This window comes from Thermobia domestica, chromosome 12 (assembly GCF_964235325.1).
Source record: "Thermobia domestica chromosome 12, izTheDome1.hap1.1, whole genome shotgun sequence".
In the NCBI taxonomy this organism is placed as follows: Eukaryota; Metazoa; Arthropoda; class Insecta; order Zygentoma; family Lepismatidae; genus Thermobia; species Thermobia domestica.
Genome location: NC_137465.1, coordinates 99,712,415 through 99,737,518, shown reverse-complemented (window position 1 = coordinate 99,737,518; position 25,104 = coordinate 99,712,415). Strand labels below are relative to the sequence as shown.

General features: G+C 34.7%; 1 protein-coding gene across 3 annotated transcripts in view; it reads left to right on the top strand.

Annotated features, from left to right (window-relative positions):
• The window catches only part of Rbcn-3A (rabconnectin-3 alpha), a 354,959-nt gene that overhangs the window by 285,588 nt on the left and 44,267 nt on the right, over window positions 1-25,104 (top strand). For all 3 annotated transcript variants that reach the window (XM_081733859.1, XM_081733860.1, XM_081733858.1), the window contains exons 48-51: window positions 3,406-3,604; window positions 8,596-8,836; window positions 15,297-15,421; window positions 20,568-20,742. In XM_081733859.1, coding sequence (XP_081589985.1) covers window positions 3,406-3,604; window positions 8,596-8,836; window positions 15,297-15,421; window positions 20,568-20,742 — 740 coding nt within the window. The remainder of the gene's footprint in view (window positions 1-3,405; window positions 3,605-8,595; window positions 8,837-15,296; window positions 15,422-20,567; window positions 20,743-25,104) is intronic.

Sequence of the window (25,104 nt, the reverse complement as noted above, 5' to 3'; positions counted from 1 at the left end):
GTCAGAGACCCATGTTTCGATATCTTCTGAAGAAGTAAACCGCTGTCCAATCAAATCGTTGTTCATGCAATCGAACAAGTAGTAGTCCGAAGGAGCAACGTCTGGTGAATACGGCGGGTGGGGTAAAACTTCCCATCCGACATTTTCTAAATAGGTTTTGACCGGTTTTGCGACATGTGGGCGAGCGTTATCATGTTGAACAATAAGTTTATCATGTCTGTTCTCCCATTCTGGTCGTGTTCTGGCCAGAGCTTGCTTCAAACGCATTAATTGTCGTCGATAACGTTCTCCATTCATAGTTTCACCCAGTTGCAGCAGCTCATAGTACACCACACCTTTCATATCCCACCATATGCACAGCATAACCTTTGCACAGTGAATATCTCGTTTTGGTTGTGATGGACCTGGTTCACCTGGTTTCACCCAGGCCTTTTTTCGTTTAGGGTTCTCGTAATGGATCCACTTCTCATCACCCGTAATAATTCGATGCAGAAACCCCTTTCTGCTCTGTCGTTGAAGCAGCAATTCGCAAATGGTTTTTCGTCTTTCAACGTCTCTGTCTTTCAATTCATGTGGAACCCAATGTGACATCTTTTGAATCATTCCCATGGCTTTCAAGCGTTTGGAGACTGTTGTTTGATCAACGCCTAATGCTGCTGCAAGTTGTTCCTGCGTTTGACACGAATCCTGCTCGAGCAATGCTGTCAATTCTTCGTCTTGAAATTTTTTTGGCTGTCCAGCTCGCTCTTGGTCTGCCAAGCCGAAATCACCACTTCTAAACCGTGCAAACCACTTCTGACACGTTCGCTCAGCTAGAGCATGGTCACCATACACTTCCACCAAAATACGATGACTTTCAGTCGCACTTTTCTGCATGTTAAAGTAATGCAGCAGGACACCCCGCAAAAACACTTTATCAGGCACAAATTGCGCCATGTTCACTTAACTACAAACTGGTGTTGTTGACGCTTTAATCCACTGCCCTATACTACGAACGATACGCGATGACAGGGGTTTGCAACACATGTGTGGATACACGGAACTGTGGAACGCTCCGTTCGTTGCGCCATCTCTTGTCCACCCGCACGAATTAATTCCTAGACCAAATATATTTTTCAAGTGTTTCCGTGTATATTTGGCAAAATTCTAAGAGTTCGGAATGTTTTTTGCTTCTTCTGAAAAGTTGTGGTTTTAACACATAGCGGTTCTTCGAGGCGCAGCGACGATATATTGCAAATATGCAAAATTAAAAATGAATGTAGAGAAAATTGTGTCGGTACTTTTGGAATAATTTTTGTATTTTTGATATTTTGTCAACAGTGGTGTGTTTTAGTCTCTTTACTGCTTCTATTTTTTTAACGGTGAAATAAATATATACATATATGTAGGAGACGCGGATTCTGTTTTCTATTCTATGTATTAGACTTATTTTATGTAGGTCAGTAAAACACAAATAGATTTTTAAAAGACTTTTCAAATTAATTACTGCTCGTCTTAAAACTACTTTGAAACCACGTTGAAGAGAAATATTTTTGATACAAGGTTTGGATAATTACGATCAACGAAACTGTCTGACTTTCTGCTCCCCATCGCCGCACAATGGGATTCTTCCCAAGCATTTTAATGATAACTGAATTACCTTTCCTTGTGTGAATGTGCGATGGCAAGCTGTAGAGTAAAGTCTTACCCCGTACTGGTGGCGATTTTGTGGTATTACGAAAATAAAGGAGCAACGTATGTGCGTCAGATTTTGTTTCAAATTGGACAAGACATTAACAGATACATTGAAAATGTGACAGAAAGTGTACAAGGTAAGATAGTAGCCGAACTCAGGGATACGAGTGGTTTCAGCGTTTCAAAGCAGGAAGAACATTCATCAAAGACGAAGCAAAACCTGAACGCCCATCAATATAATGTGATGAGGTTCACTTTCATAAAGTGCACGATATTATACGGAAAAATATTCTGTGACCGTCCGCGAAACAGCTGTAGAAGTACAAATTAGTAAATTGTTCTGTCGTGTGATATTGGGTGAAAAACTGAATATGAATCATGTTGCTTGAAAATTCGTTTCACGGTTGCTAACAGTTGAACCAAAACAAATAAAACACGTGTGGAAAACTGTGCGGATCTTTTGAGTCGTGTAAACGAAGATAATATCTTCTTGAACAACATCATAACAAATGACGAAACTTGAGTCTATTCCTATGACATTGAAAGAAAGGCATAGTCATCCCAGTGGGTTAAACTTCGCTGAGACCCAAAAGAGTAGGTGAAAGTCGGTCTGAGGTTAAAGTAGTCCTTATTCTTTTCTTTTTGTTTTGTTGTTCATTATAAATACTTCTCACGTGGTCAAACCATTAACAAAGAGAATTATTTAGAAATAATGAATGGTTTGAGGAAAGTTGTGACGAAGAGGAGTCCGGAATATTAAAAAATAGAACATGAATGTTCCGCTGTGGCAATGCTTCTAGCCATTTGACGCTCCTCATTAAGGGTTTTGCGACGAACAACACAACTGTTGTACCTCACACATCCTACTCGCCTAATTTGGGGCCTGCAGACTTCTCTCTGTCTTCAAGTTGAAATCCATCCTAAAAGGTAGCATAAAATGATAATAGAGAAAATCGCTATGAGATCTCTAAGCTATTCCAAAAATTGCTGTCAAGTAGTGGAAGACGAGCTAGGAACGATGAATTAATAGTGGGGGTAACTATTTTGGAGGAGATAAATGTGAATAACTTCCACAAACGGTGAGTACCATTTAGAAAGTTCGGCTTCTTTCAGGACAGACTTTGTACATTTGGCAATAATGGAAGTAGCTGTATAGAGAACTTTTTATGCATCGATGTAGAAGATTTTACGAAGTAGTAGCAGTTACAAGAATGTTTCCATTCATTTTTGCTCCTTCGTACTATATCGTATTTGACGCGAATAATCATCGCTCAGAAACATGAATGATGAACGTCAACAAGAATACGGTAAATAAATAAATAAAAATAACCACTGTACAATTATTATGCATTAGTAGCATATTATATTCATATTATGCAATTATTATGCATTATACATCATGGCATTACTTAGAAGATTATATGAGCTTATACGATCGCCTTTTGCGGGATATCTAGATTCGTTTTTTAGTGGTTCGGTTACACGTTGTACCGTAGAATGCATAGCTCATATAGTATTGGGTCGTTAAGCTCTTCACAAATAAACATAAAGTAATAAACTACACTTAGTATTTTTATCATAAATAAACCGTCCTCGGAGCATGGAAAACATAGACGAGAGGCTAGGAGAAAGAGAGAAAAGACGAGGACCAGAAGTAAAAAGCAGTATATTAGAGTAGTCAGTTTTCAATAATTCAGATAATAATAAGATAATTCTGTTTCTTTTTTATAGAGTTACCTGTATGTAGTCCTTTGATCCATGCTGTGTTGAGAGTTGTCGAACGCTGGCAAGAAATGCTCAAAGATGATCTTGATCTCAAAGGCCCAGCCCCATCGACCTTTATACCAGGTTGCTTTGTTGAATCAGTGACATCTGGTCCAGCAATTCACAAATACAGATGCCTTCTGGAAAAATACAATACGCCTTTTCAGTAAGTAATTTCGTATTTCAGTAAGTAGTTTGTAGGAAAGTTAAAACAGACGTTGACTATAGCATTGATGAATTATGTTTTCCAAGCCTGTTACTTCAATCCATACTTTTGAATGTTTGAAACTGCAGAAGGTTCATCTGTAATGTTCGCATGGCATTATAGAATGTTATCAGAGATTGCAAAGACAATTCTCACATCAAATTATAATTCGAGTTGATGAATGTACTGGAAACTTGCAAATGGTTCGAGTATACAGATAATTTATATTTCTTCTCCTTCTCTTCCTCCTCCTCCTCCTTCTTCCTCTTCTTCTTCTTCTTCTTCTTCTTCTTCTTATTATTATTATTATTATTATTATTATTATTATTATTATTATTATTATTATTAAGCAATTTCCCAAAAACAAAAAAAATATTTCGTCGTAAATACATGAAATGTTCACTGTTATATAAAAACTCACTAATAATAATAATAATAATAATAATAATAATAATAATAATAATAATAATAATAATGGATTCTGTTAACAGCTTTCTAAGTTTGATGTTCTTTTGACAGACCACCTTGTTAATATCAACGTGGCAAATTTCTTCGCTTTCAGTACTCAGAATTGCCAAAAAGCCCAACCTCATCTGTGACACTTTAGGCATATGCCATACATAAATACGACCTGTTGTTGGAAAATGGATGAAAGAATATTTATCGGACAATATTACTTGTTTCCAATCTCAGTAGTCTACGTTTTCAGCAACATTTTCGTCTGACTCAAGTGTTATTGGCGATAATCAGTGACTTAGAAAGTGCAGGCTGGCCGCGAATATTTCAGGTTATGTAACTCATATCGGACTGTGATTGTTGCAGTACACAATTCCAGATACAATTTGAGATTTGCAGTCTCATTTGTTGGCTCTACGGTCCTTGGTTACAATCTTTGTTAAGCTTTGCGATCTCTGTCGCGGAAATTTCTCTTTCGTCCACTGTTATTAATCTCCGATGTCATTTTCCCATGAGGCATTCATGCCCAGTTTGGTCAATTCCGTGAACAGCTGGTCCAGCAGTCAGATTGGGACAATGTTAATCATTTCACTCTTAATGATTCTTCTTAAATTTTCTCAATAACATTGATGTTCGGTACTTTGGTGTGTTAGATGAGATGTCCACCTCATGCTCTGCAAAGCAGTCCTACACACTCACAGCTCGCTAGACAGTTCAGTTTTGTTCTTGATGCTTTGTCTCTAGATAATGACTAGGGCAACCAACTTTGTGCTTTATACAGCTGTATATTATGCTTTACTTTTCCGTACATTATGCTTTTTTCTAAATTATGCCTTAATATGCTGTTCCTTGAATTATACTTAATTTTTTTCCCAATTTCTATTACATGCGTGTTTTATTTTACTCGTTTTTATTACACAAGCATTAAAACTAAATATATATGAAACTAAATATTTCCCACTAAATATGAAACAAGTATATGAAACTAAATATTTCCCACTAAAAATTACGCCAATACAACATACTTCAGAATCCAAACACATTACACTTAAAATGTCAAAATAAATAGAGAATACAAATATTTGAAAACAAAAGGTTTTTTTTTTTTTTTTTTTTTTTTTTTTTTTTTTTTTTGTGTTCAGTACTCTTCATCCTCGCAATCGCTGATGGTGTCAGGGTTTCTGTTAGCTCACCTATTAAAAGCAAGCCGCAGAGCTGCGTGGGTTTAAAATCCAGTTTAGAGTCTAGAGCTCCTTTCAACTGAAACACTAGAAGGAGGCACGGTTAATGCTTTCATGGCCAAGGTTCTCAAATTTGGCTCTTATCCAGGTGTTTCTTCCAAAAGGAAAGGGGACAAATGGAAGTAATTTCGTCTTAAAGAATTACACAATACATGCACATTCTTCCAAAGATACATCTGCCTGAGAGAAACTCATCAATTCTGTCGGTAGACCTTCTGCAAACATATTTGGATTTACGCGGGTGGGATCCAGACACTGAACATGCTTCCAAAATTCGGTAACAACCTGATGTCCATTCATGTAACCTGCAAACTTTATGCACTGCACACCAGAAGTTTCGGGAATTTCTTGAACTGATGAAAGAATAAGTCACACTTGATTTGCATCCACACTGTGAGCTAAAACTTTTATTATCTCACAAACGGCATCTGTAATTTTACCTAAGGTATTAAGCTGGAACTTAAGACATTGTTCTTCATTTCCAATTAGTTGTTCGAGATTTATCACAGCAGAACTTCCTCTTCCTCTTCTGTCCACTTCTGCAATGTGCTGTAATAAGAATTGTGAAATTTTCCTGCTTCGAGCCAAGTTCCCCAATGGGTAATCACTGGCACTGGAAGCAAACTGGGATCTTTTCTGCTTCCCCCAAAAGATTCAACAACCTTTCCTGTCTAGCTAGTGTTCTAGACAAAGCTGATTTAACTGATGCGATAAAAGTATCAGCTACTTTCAAACTATTTCTAATCTCTTCTGCACATAAGTGGAGAACATGTGCCCAGCAAGAAGAATGCATTAATCTAGGAGGAATTGCAGCTAAGTGCATAGTAGCGCTTTTTATGTATGAGACATTATCAGATATTAGAACTACAAACTGCCTTCTATTAACACCAATATCACTTAATGTGTCAAGTACAGTGTCGATTATCACATCTGCGTTGCACCGTCGCACTAATTTTGTTCTGACCAGATGAAAACATTCAGTAGATTCACCGAGTGGACGGACAAGAACATTTACACGTGTGGGAGACCCGGGTTCTATTCCCGGTGGGAGCTCATGTGATTCGGATTCCACGTTAATCAGTAGGTCCCGTCTCATATATCCTCACTGCTGAAAGGGACGTTAAACTCAAAATCAAATCAACTCAATTTTCTTAATGTACTATGTTATAATGTTAGTGGATAATTGAGTCCAATTTTTGAACTCTTCATTTCCTAAAAACATAAAGAGGGATACCAGCTGCAACAAATGCTGTAACCATATTTTTTATGTTCTCTTTAATCGGTGCCCATGCGCTGCAACAGTTGAGGAAGAGTGGTGGCCAAACTATTGCCTCTGCTTCCTGCTTCACCCTCATTTTTTGTGCAGTTTTCTTCAAGCAGTGTTTCGAAGAAGAAACATGTAGATGCACAGTAGACATCTCATATTTAATGAATTCAGAACAAATAGATAGAAATAGATTACTGCCTTCTGCTTTGAAATGGTCAGTTGGGAATTCTCTTACTGTCTGAGATGTATTTTGATTTTGGCCATCTTGGAATACGTACAACCAGTTTTGCCTGCCTTTTAACACAAAGAAGGGAGAGGAAAATCCTTCCTAGCGGAAGGTGCGGAGAAAGGAGGAATTCGAGCTTTCCATTGTTACGAGTAAAGGCTATTGACGGTTCATTTCCATCGTTTGCGGCGTTGATCATTTTTTTTTTCTTTCTTTGACACAAAATAAATTAACATACTATTTTTCTTTGCTGCAGACATACACATGGTTCTGGAATAAAAAGCATTAAGCATTATGCTTTATGCTTTATTATTGCTTATAAGATTAGCAAATTTGGATATGTAAAGTGCTCAAAATCATAGATATGGTAGCAACCATAGGTGGAAAATTCCATTATGCTTTTACTGCTTTATATGCTTTATGGTTGCCCTAATTAATGACAATACAGTTGATTGAAAGGTTGTGATTACCAATCTCGCCAGACGTCTAAAATCACGGTTGTTCGTGTTTTTTCACAGCTACTCCGATAAAATGGGTCCTTGCCCAACTTCTTTCGCTCTAAATGAGCACTATTTACTGGACACAACAACGAACTGTGCCACTTCGCTCAGAGAATGAACATGTTCATGACCAATACAATAGCTGCATTTTGCCATTCTGTTACATCACCTTTTCGACCCATGGTGCTACCTGCAAATAAAAATGAGTCTTATTACGCATGCATGTCTTGACAGGATAAAACAGAAATAGTAATATATAGTATACAATACGTTACATTGCATTATATAGCCACATTTTGCTATTCCAGAACAATATAAATATTTTGTTCAGAAAGACTGCATTTCGTAATATTTTGTCCGGTGCATTTTGATATGATTTGTTAAAATATATAGAACGTAAGGATAATATTGTTCAAAACTGTCGAAAGAATGTTCTTTCTCGCGACCATTATTTTACTTGGTATAGAATAATTTGTCCGTGGAATTGTGTTTTTCCCCTTATCTTGTGATTTTGATAATAGTTCTCAGAACTCTGCCTACAGCACGTGCAGCTCTGTTTTATTTCGGAATATAAAGAATCTTGTTATTTTCCGCAGAATTTCAACACTTTTTTTTTTTTTTTTTATTTATTCCTTGCGTGGCTTTTATAAAAAATAGTTTCAATTTGCCTTTTCAAATCAATACTCATCTTTCATAATCTTATACAGTAACTAACAATCAGAAACACAAGAGCAGCGACTTTACTGCTTTTCTTAAGTACACATAATTAAGACTTCTTAGTTAGCCATGCTATTTTATTTGAATTCGTTAATTTCGTTGTCACTTTGGGAGAACTCATGGTGGCTACTTGGTTTTCGCACAATTTTCAAAATAGCTGAAATTCAAAAGACAGTTTAAAAAAATATGGACTTCATGGCGATCTTTTATTTCAAAGTGGACGTTCTTTTGAGATATTATTTACCATTGCTAAATTTGAACACTTATTGTATATTTCTAATAATAGGCTGGCTATCTGCTTACGCAATGATAGAAACAGTATCTCAAGAGAATGGGACTCAAGGTTATATTACTTTCCAAGCAGTAGACCACCATAAAAATGACGTTTTAACTTTTTATTATTATTTTTAAAGTTGTGAGAAAAGAGAGACTTACTGAGACTAGATCTTCATTTGATCTACTTTTATCATGTTCTGTCTTAAGTGTATTATCTCCCGATATCTATGTATCTTTATACTATAATCTGCCTGCATTTGTGTTTACAGAACTCGTCACCATGCTTCAGCTCCAGTCCGTCGATTATGGAACTTCCTTGTTCGTGAGGAGTATGTTCAAGATATATTCATACGGTATGTATTTGGAAAGCGGCGATCAATATCGTCTATTTTGGATGGGAGTGTTGGTGGTGAAACAACAACTCAAGAAAATACCGGCCCATCATTACCTGATCCAGTACGAATCATTCACAAGGAACAAGATTCTATTTCAGCATTCTGTTTAAATCAAGTGAGTAACATATTTCACTTTTACGTTTAATACAATTTACGACTTACGTATTATCTTTCACAGAAACAAAAATAAACTAATTTCTTCGCAGGTTAGCATCTGTATTCTCGAATTATATTAATTTCCACTTCATTATTTAATAACTAGTCTCAAACAATAAGTTGTTTTCTTATTTTTTCAGTTCTTAAAAAAAATAGAAATAAGATGGAAAGAAAAGTTCTGTTATTTCATAGAACAAGATAATGAAATTAAAAATAAGTAAATAAAAAAAGTTTAGTCCCATGTCATCATTGTCAACAGTGTATTGTCATCATTGAATGTTGTTTTCTTCGTGCAGTGACCTACTTAAATAACTTAATTTTAACGCACTGACGTATTTAAATCAAATGAAATAAAGAACGAAGTTAAAAATGTAACTATTTCATCACATTTCATTTCATAAATAAAGGAAAACAAAGCAAAGCGTATAAACAACGAATAGAAAAAAATACTACATTTACATTTCAAAATATCGCAGATATACAATAAACATGATGGATATTTTGGGACTAGAAGTAGCGAAAATGTTTATTTTCATTGCTTCATTCTCCTTCTCCTTCATTTGCTAACACAATTTTTTTAAGTAAATTGTCATATGACTTTTCACCGTGATAGTTAATTTGAATCAGATTCCCGATAGAATCTGTCTATAAATGATGGTCGTGATTAGAAAGTAAAAAGTACAACCTAAAAACGTCAGAAACGTATTGAATTTCTCGTTCTTATAGTGATTAATGTTAACAGTTAGGCAAATGGTCAAAAAATATAGGTGCGGCATCTTCAGGGAAGTTTAACTTTTAACAAAGGAAGCTACTCTGATTACGATTGGAATTTTATCAAAATCTCGAAGGGCAGTCTATGTGGTACTAGAAACAAGACCTGTGCGAGAATTTCTCCAATAGTTTTTTTCTTTCTTTACGAGAATTTATATTTTGAATTTTCATATTGAAATTGTAATATGATCGATCATTTTCTATTGTGAACTGGGTAAGTGATGATCAAGGTGCTTATTAAAACGAAAGTGTCACGTGTTCATTTCTAGAATAAAATCTTTTCAATGTTCTCGTGTATCATTTTTGTTTTTAACCTTGCTTCTAGCTTAATGTACAACTACATTTTTATTGCATTACATTTTTATTGCTTTTTGTGTTTTGTAATCACAATATTATTGAGATATATTGTGGCATAAGTGGAAGAGTGTTCTGTAGTTATCTAAGTATATCATATAAAATAAATTATTCCAGGCTACATAGTCAAATGTTTCCTCTCAGAACACATATATAGGTATAATAAGCACACTTGTGGTCGAGCTGCAGACAGTGTATTTGCACTTACTCTGTTTTTAATACTTGAAGTTTCTTACCGTTACTTATAATTTACAAGCAGTCGCAGTGTGTGTTCTTTTTTCACGTCTTTTAAAATTTTCTTTATATAAATATAGAGTTTCATTCGATTTGATGATCATGATGGTCTGATCACATAATTTCTTCAACAGAATGGGATTACTTACTCTTATGATCGTAGTTAGATTAATTTCGCTACTGGCTCGGGTATGTACTCTTATATTAACATTTTCTTATGATCTAATTCCATTTCGAATTCTTCAACGTGGAGACTTTATACAGACCTATTTTCCTGTCGTAATCCTGTTCCACGCTTCAACCTGAAGCACGGTAACTGACCTACATTACAACAGAACAGTAATTTTCATTCCCCTAATGATGCCTTTGTAGCGTCGTATGAGCAAACTGTTCCAGATATTTTACATGGTTCCGTTCTAGATATGAGGAGAGATGTTCCGTGTCGGCGAGTACTGTGGAGATCGTTAACTTCTGTCATAGTGCTCTTGCCACTTTAAGTTAGCATTCCACTGATGAAAATGTCCAGCGGTTTCGCATTCTTCGTGCTTGTGCCGGCTTTCTCATTAAAGCTTTCAGTATTTAGGCACCTCGAATGCTGCGTTACGTCGAGTTCTCTCCATCAATTGACATCGTAGTAGTTCTAGTATATCTACTTTATGTATGTATCTATGAAGTGTGGGATCTCAATCGGAAAAAGCAGAAAGGCTATTACTCACCGCAAAATATATGTAGCAGAATTTTCTTCTACATGCAACAGGAAGCGCTTTCGGAAGATGCAACTTCTTTCTTCGGCCTGTGGTAGACTTCAAAAAGGATAAAAAAAAACATGAAAAAAGGTTAAAAAATGGTTAAAAGGTTAGGATATGTAAAAAAAAAACAAATCTGCCAAACATTAAAACACACGGGAATAGAAACTCACTGACATTGTACACTGCTGTTCATGTTTTCTGTTTTTGCTTTCCAAATGGTGAAAGTATGTACTGGAAAGATTACTCCAAATAATATTTATTTCGCCTCTATCCAGGTTAAGTGAGGGCCTTTCTTTGTGAATATAATATGATTCTTTAATTTTTCGTTCCGTTGCTGTTTTTGCTTTTTCAGTTAAACATGATTCCACGATATAATGGTTATAATCTCTAAGATGCGTTGCTAGACTGTATAACTGTTGTGGATTCCGAGATTTTGAGGCACGAACGTGCTCAATTATTCTAGTACAAATGTTCCTTTTTGTTTGACCTATATGTACACTTTATCACACTGACATTTCACCCGATAAACGCCACTGCTTTGTAAAGGGTCAGTAAAAAATGCTTTGGTTACGTGTTTATCTATAGATTTTGGAGGAACTTCGGAAATTTTGATGTTGTATCTTTGCAGAATCTTCCTGATTTTTGCTGAAAAATGTGGAACTAAAGGGACACCAATCCATCAGTCAGTTACGGCATCTGTTGTTGGTTGATGGTGGGTGTCGACGATCTCCTGTTGTACCTGCTTGTACCATTTTAACATTAAAGATATTTTGAAACCATTTTCCTGTCCAATTTGTAATAAATACTGTATTTACTTTTTGAGGTCCTCAGAAAGGTCTGAAAGTAAAAGAGCTCTCCTAAAAAAATGGTACAAGGATTTACAACAGAAGATCGTCGGCACCCACCATCAACCAACAACAGATGTCGTAACTGACAGATGGATTGTTGTCCCATTGGTTCCACATTTTTCAGCAAAAATCAAGAAGATTCTGCAAAGACACAACATCAAAATTTCCGAAGTTCCTCCAAAATCTATAGATAAATACATAACGAATTTTAAAGCATTTTTTACTAAACCTTTACAAAGCAGTGGCGTCTATCGGGTGAAATGTCAGTGTGATAAAGTGTATATGGGTCAAACAAAAAGGAACATTTGTACTAGAATAACTGAGTACGTTCGTAGCTCAAAATCTCGGAATCCGCAACAGTTATACAGTCTAGCAACGCATCTTAGAGATTATAACCATCATATCGTGGAATCATGTTTAACTAAGCAAAAACAGCAACGGAACGAAATATTAAAGAATTATATTATATTCACAAAGAAAGGCCCTCACTTAACCTGGATAGAGGAGAAATAAATAGTATTTGGAGTAATCTTTTCAGTACATACTTTCACCATTTAGAAAGCAAGAACAGAAAACAGTGAACAGCAGTGTACAATGTCAGTGAGTTTCTATTCCCGTGTGTTTTAATGTTGGACAGAAGGTTTGTTTTTTACATATCCTAACCTCTTAACCATTTTTTAACCTTCCTTTATATATATCCTTTTTGAAGTCTACCACAGGTTGAAGAAGGAAGTTGCATCTTCCGAAAGCGCTACCTGTTGCATGTAGAAGAAAATTTTGCTACATATTTTTTGCGGTGAGTAATAGCCTTTCTGCTTTTTCTAATTAAATATAATCACCGCTCGCAATATTGTGATATGGGATCTCACGTTACAGAGATAGCAAATGTGTCGAGCCAACACTTCGCTTCGATCCTTGAACTAAGTACAACTAAGCAAATTTTCTCATTGCTGATGAAGTTTTATAATGTATCGTTTATACCTGTCGAGTTCGAGTTAACTTTACGTAGTCGTCCGATACTGTACTAGGGCTTGATTATCCATTTTAACTATACTTTGCACCACATATCCCGTGAGATTGAGCTTGCATAATTCCCGGTGTTCAGTGATATCTTGACGGAAAGATCTTCCCTGCTCCCAGTATTTTAATCCTAAAACCAAACCAGATACAAATCTACTGAGCTTACAATTTGCTCTTTAAGCGTCCAAATGCATGTCGAATAAGTGTCTGATGTGATTTTTTGAGTCAAGTTCATTCTTAAGCAAGTTTTAGTGTGTTTCCGTGACTGTCGACCTACTCACAGCTTGCTTATTTTGAGTGGCTTCTGACCTCAAAATTATTCCTACAAGAGGATGGGTCCGTTAGAAAAATGTTTTTAATGTCTACACTGTACTTTTGCTGTCGACAGTATTTTGCCACATTTCCAGACTCCTGTCCAGTATACAGTAAGAAAACACTATTCTATAATAGTGTTTTCTTTTATCACTATTATTATTTGTGTGGTATTTGTTGCAGTTTCAACGTACTTTATTTATTTATTTTTTATTTATTTATTTTTTTTTTGTAATCATATATATATATATATATATGTCGACTGAAGGACTATTCGTTCGTTTATGGGAACTAACTGCCTGAGGAAAGAGATTAGGTTTTATCAAATGTGTTGCAGAATAATTTTATTTTTTGTAATATGGAAGTGTTATTTGGGGTTGTACCAAATGAATTTGTTTGGGTAGGCGTAATAAAACAATATGACTAATATTTACTGTAAAGAGTTAAGTACACGGTAGTGGAGTATGCGTGTCAATGTTTATAAATGAGGGGGAAATTTAAAAAAAAATGATTAAGTGTGGTGATGTTGAATGCTGAGATGTGAGTAATGTTTTGTGTGTATGTATGTTGATGATTTGTGTAGAAGCTGATACGTGAGAGGTACACTAAGACATAAGAGGAGAGAGCGAAGTATGGTACATGTAGGTCATGAGTTTTATTTGACTGTGCAAGAATTTACAATGAAGTAGTGGCCATTTTGGGAACCATACCCTGCGCGAAAACCTTTTTCCTCCAGAAGTTATTTTTCCATCATCCTTTAATTGATGTATCAGTTACACACCATACCATTTCAAGTTTTTGGGTGCCCCGGACTCCCATGATAGGGTGCCCTATGGGGCAAGCAGAGCGCCCACTCTATTCACCTTATGTTTTCCTACCTTATTTTTGGTTCCATTCTTTTACCTCCAGCTGTTTGTGATTTATAACCGTTGGACGTTTGTTTCTTTTCGTATGATTTTTCAATGATGTAGAAAGTGACATGCCTTGCTATTTAAAATTTTCGGTAGGTCCCCTGGTTCTTATGATACAGGTCCCTGTGAGGCAAGAAGAGGATTCTGTTCCATGCTCTTTCTAACATTTTCCTCGGACATTTTATCTGAAACACGCTGTATGTACCTATATATGTATTAAATGAATTACCAGGAAGTAGGACCTGAACATTTCACAGCCACTTTCCTTTTTAATTTTTATTCTTTCTTGTTTCTACTATTTCTCTTTCCTACTTCATATAACGATTAACGAAAGCGCTTATACTGTATCTTTTTAATGTATGTGATATATTTTCATTATTTTCTGGTAATTATTTTCCTCCAAAACGCGAATCACCAGAATAGCACTAAAATATTTTCATATAGGTCATATTTTCTCCGTAATTTTTTTTTTTTTTTTTTTTTTTTTTTTTTTTGAGGGGAAGGGGTGGGAGGACCGAGAATGGGACTTGTAACGCTTTGCCGAAATAACTACAAGCTTTGATCAACTTAAAATTTTCAAATGTAAACACAAATTATACACGAAACAACACCAGCAAATGCTTAAAAACACGATAGAAACGTTTTTTTTCTTCTTCTTCTTTCTTTCTTCAGAGCAGTATTCTTTTCAAAGTTAAGAGTGAGAGTTTTTCGTTCTTGCGTGCTGCTGGGATCGTGAATAATACGCTCGAAGTTGTCCCCGAAATTTCTACAGACCTAACATGAAATAAATAGTTCCTTCTATTTGCAGTTACGGAAAGTTTGTTCTTAGTAAAATGGCAGAACCTCGTCATGGTAGTTTCATTTCAAGATGTACGCGCCTTTGGCGTGGGAGACCCGGGTTCGATTCCCGGCGGGAGCTCATGTGGTTCGGATTCCACGTTAATCAGTAGGTCCACGTCTCATATAGCCTCGCTGCTGAAAGGGACGCTAAACTAAAATCAACTCAATTCATTTCAAGATATATCTAATATCTGATAGAAGTATAGTGATTATAATGAAAGAAAAAATTCGACGTTATAGTTTTGTTTGTTTGTTTGTTTTTTTTTTTTGTGTGTGTGTGTGGGTGTATGTGTGTGTGAGAGAGAGAGAGAGAGAGAGTGAGTGAGTGATACAACGTCTTTACGTTTGAATATTTACTTATTCAATGCTTCTTATTTCAGGTTACTCCTGGTTTACTTGCTATAACTACTCCAAGAGAAATTCAGGAAATGGATATATCTATGCTGTTAGAACTCCCCACTTGGCTCGAAGATGAATGTGAATTCGACATCTTGAATCTAACAAGGTAATTATTATTTTATTCATATACTAAAGAGAAATTTCAAAGGAATCAGTATTTATGTATGCCGGTGAACATTATAACCAGTTTATTAATACAAAACCTGTGTTTTAAATTGGGAAATTCGAAATTGCAATCGTAATTTAAAGAAGAAAGAAAGAAAAAATAATACTTCACGATATTTGGCTATACATTAAGGATTTGACTACACTAAGGAAATATGGATTAGCAAATTATGTATGCTTTTGGGGAAGATATCTGAAAAGAATATAAAATAATTTCTTAGCTGATGCTGTTGCATATATTGTAAGACTAGTAAACAGTGTTATGGAATATTAATACCTCCAAAAGGACTGAAAAATGGCGAAAATTGATCTTCACAAAATCAAGGACCAATAGGTTTGCTGTATACATTTGTAGAACTAATGAATGTCATTATTGAAAAATCATGTAAACCATCACATAAAGAAACAAGTTTTGTATTTAACGAACCGTTTGGTTTTAGAGAACTCCACTCCATTCTGCTGATATCCACTGATAAGAATGTTATGTAATGTGACTGAAATGAACAGCAAAACACACTCAATTGCTATTTTTTTTTCTTAGAAATCGTAAAAAGTATTCAATATAACATGAATTTCAAAAGTAATTTTAAAAAATTCTATTAATGAATTTTAAACAGCACTTGTGTACTTAATCAGTTCATATTTAATCTTTTTTGTTACAAGTTATAAGTACGCCACAGTATATAATATTGGATAGTTCTCTATGAACTGCCACTACAAACGAAGGACACAAAGACTCGAAAAAAAATAATTTAAAAACTGACGTTTATTGTCGATGCTTTTGCTTGGAAAATTTTGGGATTATTTTTTGAGCACTTTTAATTAAATGAATAAACACTGATTTGTTTCATTTTAAGAATAAAAAGTTACTCCACATATTAAGAAGAAAGCAACAATTGTGAACTCAAATCTCCATTTTCACGAATGGTTTGTACTTGAATGAAAAATTAATAATGAGACAAAATATTTTGCCGAGAGATTAATATTAGTGTTGTTCAATTAAATGCATAACGTTCATTTGTTGTTCTTCGGAATAGTCATTAAAATTTTAAAATGAACTAAAACTTCAGTGAATCTCATATTTGAAGAACTAAAATCTCATTTTGTGGAGAAGTATAGGCCGAAAAATGCTGTTTTGTACTTCACCATATTTAAATGTTTGTAAAATCTATAAAAATCTGAGAGGAAGGAAACAGTATTTATGGAATTATCAGGATTTCAAAATCAATTGACTAACAGTCCGTCCGTGATGAGTAGTTTGTCAAAAAGTTGATAATTGAAATACGATCTTTGGCAACTGTTTTGAGACACCAATTTCAGTGATATTTAGAAACGCAATATCTACAGTACAGTCTTTTATGTGCGTATGTGATTTTATTCATCGAATCACAGACAACCAGCTTTTGTATGATAGTTATATTCAAATTAAGAAAATATTTTGAAAGAATTTTTATGTGAGATATATATAGAACGTAAAAGTAAATTAAGGTATTTATTATAAATTAGCTGAAATGCACGTTCTTCGTACGGGGAGAATGGGTTTGTGGAAAGTGTTTGAACCCTGTTTTTCCCCGTAGGATACGCATCTCAGTGAAATTGTAATAATAAAACTTGTAACATATTTTGTTTTTGGCATAAATTTTGAATTCGCTATCCTTCTTAGGATACATGCTTCAATCAAAGTGACGTGATAAAAACCCAGCTTGAAGTACATACTAGGCTCCAAAATTCACATTTTAAACAGGTCAGTGTTTTCCCGTGATGCGATTACAAACAACAGACAACATCGATTTCAATGTGGCTAAAAAAAATTCATTCCCCCGTACCCCTCCTTCCCTTTAAACTGGAATTTGCGAAACGCTGACACATGTTCACGTATTTTTAATGAGGAATTTATTTACTGCCTTTCATCGCCCTAACTTGAGGGTCTTGTGAGATTATTTTTTGCTGAAATTTCAATCTCTGCATAGTGTTATAAAATTTCTGGAAATTTTGAACCGGCTGGTAAAAAAACGTTTTTTCCGGTTTCTTTCCGGAAAAATTGGGAAAATAACAAAAATCTTTGTATTATGTTACTTTTACTAGTAATGGAACCTTCTTTCTTTCTAACTCGTGAAAAATGTAAATCGAGAAATTTCAATATTGTGAATATTTAAAAAAGAAGCATTCGAAAATAAAATTGTTGTAATTATTCTTGAATATTAATAGTCTGCACTTATTTCCTTTATGTGCCTTTTAGTCGTTTACTCCTGGTTGTGCGTTAATTACAGAACTTTTACAATTGCATACACATCTACCATTATAAAGCGTTTCTATTGCAAGAAATAGGGCTCTTGAATGAAACTGAGTTCTTAATGTGCTCTTTGATCTGGTGAAATTTTGTTAATTTTAAACAAATTACTTCTTAAAAGAAAGAGCAGTAGGCAAATTTCACTAATACTCATGCAGTTACAAGGTACATTCGCAAAGTGTCCCTTCGGGATTTTTGTAAAATTGATTCAAATGCAAAGTTCTTCGCACCCCAATGTGTATTGTACTAATTTTAGCGGCTCATACGGGTAATATACATATTTATGGGCCTTCATATATTCGGTATTCAGTCATACACTACTATAACGTTCAGACAAAATTGCTTTTAGTTTCTTTAGATGTAACTGGAAATGAATGTGGGCATATGCTAAACAAATTGGATCAGTACTGCTTCTCCGACACAGGTTACCCACTTCGGTCACCATCTTGGATCCGACATATTGGATTCCACTTTCGGTTTTTCAGATGGGAATAGTGTATGATACATCAGATTTATGTACAATTTTCTCAGAAATTCATTGGTGTAGTCAGTTTTACCGTAGCTTGTACCGTTTTTTGGAGTTGCTGAGATGAACAGTGACATTTCCGATGAAGCTTAAATTCAAATTCAGCACTGCAACTTGGGGGAAGGGTAGGTGAGATACATAAAATGATCAAAAATGACCGATATTAGTGTCAGATCCATAGTTTTCGTGGTTGCTGAGATGAACATTAACACTTCCGATGCTGTTTAAATTCAAATTCAGCGCCACAACTTGAGGGAGGGAGAAGGGGTGGGTATATAAAAATGATCAAAAATGTCCGATATTAGTGTGAAATCCATAGTTTTTGGGGTGACTCAGATGAAGAGTGACACTTCCGATGCCGTTTAAGTCCAAATTCAGCCCCCATTAGTTACTGCTAAAGAGGGAAAGTGACAAGTAAAAGTAATTGAAAATGACTGATATTAGTATCGAATTCATAGTTTTTATGGGCCCCAAGTTCATTTGTGACAGTTTTGGTGCCCTTTATGTCCAAAATGAAACGTATTTTTTACCTGTGAAGAACGGGTATTTTACTAGTCTTTAATAATAACGAACGGAAATTTCACATGCTAAATTCTTTAATATATTTGTCACTGTTCAAATTTACGCACTTGTGCGGTGTATGTGTGTATATGTAAATAAGATCATCTCTTTGAGTTGTTCGAAAAATATAATTACAAATAATAAAAAGGGAATTTAATCAGAAATCAGACAACTAAAAAGTAAAATTAAAAGCTGTTGCTTTAAGTATTTTCCCTGCTAGCGAAATAACGTTGTATATATATATGCCGCAGACACGTTACAGCAAATAAGATTAGTATCAGGCGAAGAAATAGTTTTTAAACTATATTTTCCGGGTTTTGCCAATATTTCCGAACAAAGATTTTTTCTAATGGGTTCAAAATTTCGAGCAATTTTACACAGCACAAGGACAATACGTATCTCCATAAAATATATATTTGATTTTAACCTACTGGTATTAACTAAAATGATTCTGGCCCTGTTATTTAACACTTCCGTACCATAAAACAGTAACTTTATAAGATTACTTAAGATAATTTAAATGCATCTGTATTACTTAATCTAACTAGGATTATATTTTAGGATTATATTTTAGGATCTTTTGTAGCTATAACTCCATTCTATCACGGTGCTAACTGTAAAGGAGTGGTACAATTATATTTGTTGCCACAAAATTTCCCAATTCTAATACAAGAAATATAACTACTCAATGAACTAAACTGTAAACTAGTAAATTTAAAATAGTTTTCATTTTAATGTATACTGTAATAAAATATTCGCAAATTTCAATTTTTCCCAATTTTTCCGTTTTTTTCCAAGCTTGGGAAAAAAAACTGTAAAAAAACATTTTTTACCTAAAAATTCCCGTTTTTTTTCCATACCTTTACAACACTATCTCTGCATCACCCTTGGAATACATCCTCAAATCAAAATAACACGATAAAAACCTAACCCGAAATATGCAACATGTTACGAAATTCATTTCAAAAGGATAGCCATTTCCCCGTGATGCGACCATAAATAGCAGACAGCTTTCAATGGCAAAAGAAACATAAAAAACATCCCCTGCGTTTTTTGAAACGGGAAATTTCGGAAACCCTGGCATACGTACCGCTTATTTTAAATGAGTTTATATACCAAGTTTCATGTTCCTAGCTTGATGCACTCAAATTTTTCGCATAAATGTTGACCCTTGTACCCCCTTAGGATACGCTCTCGAATCAAAGTGACATGATAAAAACCTAGCTCTAATTAGGTACTGTGCTCCAAAATTCACTTCAAACTGTTCAGATGTTTTCCATAGTGCGATCATAAACAACAGACAACATTGCTTTCAATGTAAACAAAAGGAATTATAGAAAATGCTCGCTTGAAACGAGAGTTTTTTAAAACCCTAGATTATATAGTCCGTTTATTTTTAATGAAGAGTTTATGTATCAGATTTCATATTTCCAACTTGATAACTGTGAGATACTGATTTTTTTCTCGTAAAGTATCATCCCTGCTCTCTCCCCACTTAGAATATGCATTTTAATCAAAATAACATGATATAAAACATAGTTCGAGGTAATTGATAATATACCCAAAAATTCATTTCAAACGGTTCTGTCGTTTTCCGGTGATTCGATCATTTTCATTTGTATTATAATAAATATATAGTTGTTAACGATATATTGACTGTAATTTTAAATCGACATTCTTTATAACATTGCTTGTTTGTTTCGTTTTAAGGGATCCAGAAACTTTGCCTGCCTCAAGCTTCCTAGTGATACAGACAGCTGCTGATCGGCCGTACTTAAGCCAGACATCCATTGGAACATCTGGAAGTGGTCCTCCTACATCATTTAGTAGTCCAACAACTGCATCTCCAAGCTTACCTGGACAATCAGGAAGAGGAACATCTGTGGTACGTTACTGTTTTAGTTCTTTTATGTGTTGTTTAGCTTCAACCAGTTTATTTAGATGTGTATTGTTTTTAGTATACTTCTTAACACTAACGCTTATTTACCAATCTCTCTGCAGCTTCTCGTCACTTGTCATAAAAGAGCGAAACCGAAATGGTAACACTTAATCATATTTCTTTTTATTGCTTCGAGAATTTTTATTTAGTATGATCTTTTAATGTGCGAACTGTTAAGTAGAAATTTAAAGAAGAAAAAAATCTGGTCGAGAAACTATGATGCTCATGCCGTAAATTAAAGAAAAACAGTGAATGTAATGTGTAGTTTCCAAAGTATATTTACGAAGTGCATTTATAGTTATAAGAACAGAAAACTACTTTAATCAACATTATTTCTGGCACTTTCCTGTAGATATACTTTACTAAAATGCGTTTTTCACTGGCATAAAAATCAGAGTATACGTATTTTTATTATTTCAATTCTGATTCTCTCTGAGACAAATTCTTATTAATCTACGTTGCTTAATTTAGTCTGTCAATGACAGAGAAAAAGAGAGCTGCGTGGTGTGTTTTCTGTTATGAAATACATCTTGAATTAATGCTTATGAATGTAATGAATGAGCCACATATTCTTTCTTAATATAATGATCAACAATTTTACAGATACTGATAGAGTGCGTAAGTAGTTTTATTAATGAGCGTTACATTCTTTCCATACTACAATACACGAGAGAGTTAAACTATATTGCTTGTAAAGCTCGGGTAATTAATTTTGCCCACCACCGAACCTACACGTACTCGAGATAGTTCTTGTTATACGTTTAATACCACACCTAGGGATAGATGCATTTTAAGTTAATCACTTAAATATATTTCGATTATGAATAAAATATTGAAAAATAGAAATTTGATATGGCGCTAGACGGTAATAAAACACAAATATATAAATATGCAGGGGAAACTCAAAACTACCAGGTATTCATTGAAAAGCTGTTTATTCTCATCTCTGTAAGTCTGAACGGTGTAAAATGGGCTTCCAAGTAAACTTGCTTAGGTATGGTGGTCCTGAGTTCGATTCATGTAAAACTTGTTTGTTCCTGTAAAACTTGAGGTGTATTTTAACGTTTAGGGATCAGTCGATTTACATTTAGATGCGAAGTAAAGTACAAGTAACTGGTTTTCTTTCGAGCATAAAAAGATTAAATCGATCAGTTGAGAGCAATAAGTAGATGGTATGTATACTAGAAGAAGTTGTGTGAACTAGCCTTTTGCTTTTCCTTTCTTCGATTGTGGCATGTTTTGGGTAATTAGGATCCGTAGCATCAGAAAAGATATGATATAATTTAAAGTTATCTCTAAAGATATAATACAATATTCGACTGCATGTTTCATGCGAGACCAGTACAATTATCTTCGTAAGAGATTGGACATTGTGTAAAAGGCTAGAAGTGTGCACTAAATGAAGATAAGATTATAAGCATATACTATGTAACAAGGAATAATTTAACAATAATCGGAAACTTGCCTAGCATTTATTCTTACCAAACATGAGTAAGTGTTCGGCAAAATATTTCGGAGAAGTTCCGCTCTCTTTTCTGGGTCTTTGAAGTTACGCTAATTACATACTTATTTGTCTCTTACATAATTGATTAACTTGTTACTTGTGAACTTGATAAGCTGGGCAGACTCATAGATACACTATTAGTAATAAAATGAGAACTTCCCCGTGACTATAAATTTAGCGTGCGCGTCTTTGGCGCGAGTGGCCTGGTTTCGATTTCCACTTTAAGCTGATGTTCGGATCTTAATACGGAAGTATCTCACAATATTTCGATAAAACCTTGTATCATGCTATTCTGTATAGCTATTGCAGGAGCTGGAAACACATTATACATTGGGAGGCCGTATTGGCTCAGTGGGAGAGTGCTTGTCTGTGGTGCGTGAAGTTCCTGGCTCGATCCCAGGTCGCGCCAAGTAAGCTTTAAGGTGCATGGGTTTTCTCGGGGTCTTCCATTTCCTTCCACTTTTATCATTCCTCTTTGTTTCATTCATTCAATATCATTACCGTTTCCCATAGCGTGATCTAATTGCCGGAATTCACTACTTTGTGTTGGTGAAGATTGGAAATGTATTGAGCATTCACCGGTGATTTTTGGGAACTATTTAATTGCAGTCTCTGGATCTTGAAAATATATAGTAACATTAACCCGATGTGTATATTAGAAATGATGGTTTTAATTCATACGTAGTAAGTAACGTTAAATAATTTTTTCTGGTTTGTCTTAAGAAGTGGCATTCTGACATTTTCAGTATACTTAGTCGTACTTAACAGATATAATTAGAAATGTTGATCTTTCGACGTCTTATCTGCTGAGTAATGATGTCACAGAAATTCAGATTAGAACCTTCAGAAATACAAACGGTAAATGTCAGTAGGTTTCAATAATTGTGTTTTGAATAACATTTTGTACAGTTTTAGATAGTTTTAGATAGTTTAATAACCTAGTAGAAAGATTCAATTAAAGTAGATTCATAAAGAAAATGTGATTATACCATGTGATAGTCTTATGATCTATCGATTTCATTTCATAAACAGCTAAAATGTTAGTACATTTGTCCCAATATCAAATCTTTAAAGAGTGCGATCATGTAGTGGAGTGAGAATATGCACAATCTTTCCAGTGTGGGACTATAGGAGAATATATTAGGTCCTTCATAAGCTTGTGAAAAGTTTAAAAAATTACAACAAATAAATTGCACAATGGGTACCAAATTTAATTACACTGAAATAGAAGTACACTCACCAAGTTTCTGTGACATATTTCACAGGTGCTCAGTGCATTCAGTTTTATCATACGGCACATATCTATACGATAATCCATTTCATCACATATACATATAAGCAAATCATGCTTGATCAGAGATAATCACGGCGGCAGAATTGCGAAGATCCTTTAGATTAGCGGAAATGTACGCACTTAGACAGTATCCTAAATAAGAGAAAAACACGGGGTTAAATCCGAGACAAGGTTCTCACGATATTAACGCGTCATCATATTGTTCTATGCATACTGTCTATCTTGGTGGAAAATTTCGATTGAGATACCCTCCCACATGTTCTGGTAGTAAGACGGATAGCCACGTGTTAAAAGATGTAATCACTACTGTGGCATCAGCTTATGTTTCAGCATCTATTGATGATAGATTCTTTAAAGGAAAATTATCTGTTTTGCTTCTCTTTTTAAATTGCGCAGGGGACGTTCACTTTAGGCGAGTCACACATATGCTTTATGACTTCGTGAGAATTGTCTGTCCCCATATTCGCACATTATTCTAATTCATTGTCCCGATTTTTCTTTCTTTCTTTTTTTTTTCTTTTCCTTTTTAATAAACTCGTTAACCCTTAAAAATAAATAAATAATGATAGAAAATTGCTTCATTGTTGAAGATGAGCAATTGTGCGAGAACATAAACTTCATTTCCCGCTTTGCATTTCAAATGTAGAAAATGAGACGCACGTATTTATGATTTATGCTGATATTGTGATGCAGCTGGAGCCTGTAGTGGTGTGTACTTTAGTCTCTTACGAAAAGATTATCCTACACACTTCAATTTTGGGCAGCAAGAGTATGTTGTAAATTTGCAGAGGTTCTGCTGGTAAGCTTCCCTAACACGATTCGTGTCATCTTCGAGTAGTCTTGTACCGCGTACTGAGAAGCTGTGCACAGATAACTTTCAACCCTGAATTTCTCATACCATTTCTTGGTGCTGTTATTGGTTTCTCTCTGGAATTCTGTTCGAAATCGTCGTACCACAGTAATATCGAACGAGCGGTTTGCGTATTCCAAGACAGAATTATTGCTAATGTTTACTGATTGCTACATTTATTACTACTGTGTCCTAGCGGCAGCTATGCACGTACGTTTTGAAGAAAATCCCGATAATTTCTCTGTTGGCATAATAATTATCATATTGCATAGTTTTGTCATGAATTAAAAAAAAAAAAAAATTCACGGACTTACGAAAAACCTGATATTTATAGAGGAAATAATCATGTTTCAATTTACACTTCGTTGTGTGACACATATCAATCTTGCAGGCTGTTCTCACTGCACTCAACGCCATTCTCACTGAAAAAGATCCCTTGCTATTTGCATGTAGTGTTGTGTTAAGCTTGTTCTGTCCCAAGTCGTGTTACTCCCTAAGATGATAAACTGTTTTAGTAGAAAAGGATGGGATACTAACGAGTTACTTTTATATCTCATGTATACTACATAAATCAACAGAAATGTGTGTTTTATTATTGTATATTATTAAATAATGTGTGAACGAACAACGGTATCGTATCCTTTTCTACTGCTGAATTAT